The sequence below is a fragment of the Sinocyclocheilus anshuiensis genome, unplaced genomic scaffold (genome assembly GCF_001515605.1).
Source record: "Sinocyclocheilus anshuiensis isolate Anshui unplaced genomic scaffold, SAMN03320099.WGS_v1.1 scaffold2205, whole genome shotgun sequence".
NCBI classification, from domain to species: domain Eukaryota; kingdom Metazoa; phylum Chordata; class Actinopteri; order Cypriniformes; family Cyprinidae; genus Sinocyclocheilus; species Sinocyclocheilus anshuiensis.
In genome coordinates this window covers 95,689-97,257 of record NW_015551115.1, presented here as the reverse complement: position 1 = coordinate 97,257, position 1,569 = coordinate 95,689, and the positions used below count along the sequence as shown (strand labels likewise).

At 37.0% G+C, this 1,569-nt stretch overlaps 1 protein-coding gene across 1 annotated transcript in view; it reads right to left on the bottom strand.

Moving 5' to 3' along the window:
* The window catches only part of LOC107662997 (radixin-like), a 91,465-nt gene that overhangs the window by 10,251 nt on the left and 79,645 nt on the right, over window positions 1-1,569 (bottom strand). Inside the window, exon 11 of the mRNA XM_016453133.1 lies at window positions 647-807. Coding sequence (XP_016308619.1) covers window positions 647-807 — 161 coding nt within the window. The remainder of the gene's footprint in view (window positions 1-646; window positions 808-1,569) is intronic.

The window sequence follows — 1,569 nt, the reverse complement described above, 5'->3', positions numbered from 1 at the left end:
GTGTGTGTGTGTTTGTGTGTGTGTGTGTGTGTGTGTGTGTGTGTGTGACTGGGTGTGAGGGGTGGAAGTATATAAACAAAGGAACATGTAGAAAAGTACAACAGACATAACAATAGTAGAAAACCGTAATAGTAATAGTAATAGTAATGACGACAATAGTAATGATGATAATAATAGCATTAATAACAAAAATCAGAGGAAGGAGGATGAGGAAGGTGATAAGTAATAATAGTAATAGCAATAATAATAATAACAAAAAAATATTAATAATAAAAAATAAATAAAAACAATTAAATTAATTAAGGGGGAGGTTGGAGGATCAGGAAGAGGACAAATAGTAATAATAATAATAATAACAATAATAATAAAGCTATAAATAGTGAGATATTTTAAGGCTGCCTCTGGGCCCTCCATGAGCACAGCATAAGTTGGGCCCCCCGCCCATGTCACCCTACAACGGGCCATCAAGGAGAGGTGTTGTGGGGCACAGGGCCCAAAGAAAAAATCTTTTTTATTTATGCATTTATTTCCATTTAATCGTCAACTATTTTTATTAGCTATTTTATCAATTAGTTGTTGCAGCTCAAAGATCTACACAAATCTGTCTTGATTGTTCATTCATACAAAAATGGCCAAGGAGACATACCAATTGTTCCTGGTTCTTCATCTGGTCAGCTGCTTGTTTGACCAGTGCTGCTCTGGCCTCCTCGGCTTCCAGTTTCTCTTTCTCCAGCCTCTCTGCCTCCTCCTTTGCTTTTCTCCGCTCCTGTTCAAGCTCTAGAGCTCTGCGTGTTTGCTCCTCCAGCTCTACACAAACACAGACACACATGGAGTATAACATGTATTGGTTATATTAATCAGAATGTAGCAGAAAGTAGCATTATTTTACTTCCTGATGTAGAAGTTGGAGAATTAAGGGAGGTGCCCTTGATTCTCTAACATCTACATCAGAACACTGATCAGGAAGGCAAATTCTATGAGGGCAACTTCAGCAGGCAACCACATGAGACATCGTAAATACTGGCATAATACTACAAAATGCCTGTGTAGCTGGAGATTGTTTTTCGATCCCTCAGATCTTTCCTATATGCCAAACACAGACAAATCAGGAACCCAAAAACTGCAACAAATATAGCAAATGGGAAACATGGGAACTCAGGAGGAGGATGCAAAAGGAAACAAATCTTTTTTTTAAGGGACTTCAAAGTGTTTTTACTGGTTTAAGAAAATTACCTTATTTTAAAATTACGAAAATTATCAGCCCTACGAGAGGCGAGAGATTTAGGTTTAGTTAGTGTAACACTCCACTAATGTGGAGAAAGTCATTTAGCCTCTGACATCACATATTTTTTATAGCTGCTTTTTTATAGCTGCATTTTTTTAAATTATTTTATAATGTTCTGAGGTTCACTTATAATGTTAGTGTGATTTTACATAAAAAACATCATAATTTAGAAGTAACACTATTTTCTATCCTGTTTTTGAGCCTCTCTGCAGAACGGTCTGTCTTTATAGGTGGGGTGCATTCAAGACTCGCAAGTAAACGCCCACTGCTATGATTGGCTAACG